Here is a 1,373-nt window from a genome sequence, read left to right as displayed (position 1 = left end):
TTTTTATATACTATTTCATTTATTGTAGAAGTGACTCACTTTTTTGATGTAGGTTGTTCCGCGGAAGCAGGAGCGATCAATTCTTGGCTCGCGTGAATCTTCGAAGATAAACTGAACGTCTTTCTCAGCACATTGTGACACGCTGAGCTGCTTTTTGCGATGTGTTTCGCCAGTGAGCCAATAACTCCCACATTAGTCAGTCGTAGGGTCCTGAAAGAAATCATTTTCCAGTATCTCATAAGACAAAATCCAAAGTTTAAAGCGTTAAAAGGGGGAAGTCAAACTATTCCGTGTCTCCAGAGTCGCGTGCGGCCGGTTTGTTTTGAGCTTCGTGAACAGGTGCGCGTGGAATCCGGTGAGCACTTCAGAGGCACTTCATCAACACTGACGTCTCCGGAAAGTTCTCTGTCAGATTACTGGATAACTTTCACTGTTAAAACATCGAGGGGAGTAGCCACCTCATGTCATGATGTTAAGACAGCATGCACGTTTTGAGACGTTTATAAGCTTAAATGCATGTCCTCGACAATTGTTTCATTCAAACGATCTGGTAAAAAAAGAGAAGCTCCGGGACTTAATGATACCGTAGCACACGTACATCACGAAGGCGTCTATTAGACGTCTGCATTCCCAGATAGCACATGTACGTCTGCAAGATGTCTGCTAATGATCGCTTAATCTGGAAAGCATCTGCTGTGTAGGCTACAAACATCTGATAGACGTCTTTAAGATGTCAGTGTTACATATAAGTAATAAACATCTTAAAGACATTTTCTAAATGTCTATTTGACATCTGATAGGAAACGTATTACAGACGAGCAAACACTCAAAATACATCTTGCAGATGTAAATGCAGAAGTTAAAGGGGGTCATATGATGCGATTTAAATTTGTCCTTTCTCTTTGGAGTGTTACAAGCTCTTGGTGCATAAAGAAGATCTGTAAAGTTGCAAAGACTAAAGTCTCAAATCCAAAGAGATATTCTTTATAAAAGTTAAGAGTCAGCCACGCCTACCTAAAACGGCTCGTTCTAACACACCCCACATATCTACCTCACTGTGTGGGAAGATTTGCATAACGCCGCCCAAATGTTCACGCAAAGAAAGGTGTAACTTTTATTCTCGCTGTAGTATTGTTGTTGCCACCGCCGCCGCCATGGACACAACTAGAAATCAGTGGTTAAGTTGTATTTACAACACTGTTCCAGAACAGTTCAACCCAAATATTCAGATGTGTGCAGCACATTTTATGCAGGACTGTTTCCTGATCCTGGGAGAGTAGACTACAATTCCGGCTGTTCTGACTGTAAGTACGTTTTTTATATAAAAAAATGTGCCACTGACGATTCAAACGCGAGTTTTGAGCAGTGTAGAG

At 41.4% G+C, this 1,373-nt stretch overlaps 1 protein-coding gene across 1 annotated transcript in view; it reads right to left on the bottom strand.

Moving 5' to 3' along the window:
• Positions 1-643, bottom strand: part of LOC107578069 (glutaminase kidney isoform, mitochondrial-like) — a 6,833-nt gene extending 6,190 nt beyond the window's left edge. Inside the window, exons 1-2 of the mRNA XM_016264062.1 lie at positions 585-643; positions 40-210 (exon numbers count right to left, since the gene is read on the bottom strand). Of these exons, the coding sequence (XP_016119548.1) occupies positions 40-210; positions 585-643 (230 nt within the window). The remainder of the gene's footprint in view (positions 1-39; positions 211-584) is intronic.
• Between the last annotated feature and the right edge of the window lie 730 nt (positions 644-1,373).

This window comes from Sinocyclocheilus grahami, unplaced genomic scaffold (genome assembly GCF_001515645.1).
Source record: "Sinocyclocheilus grahami isolate Dianchi unplaced genomic scaffold, SAMN03320097.WGS_v1.1 scaffold8645.1, whole genome shotgun sequence".
NCBI classification, from domain to species: domain Eukaryota; kingdom Metazoa; phylum Chordata; class Actinopteri; order Cypriniformes; family Cyprinidae; genus Sinocyclocheilus; species Sinocyclocheilus grahami.
This window is presented reverse-complemented; position numbering and strand designations above follow the sequence as displayed.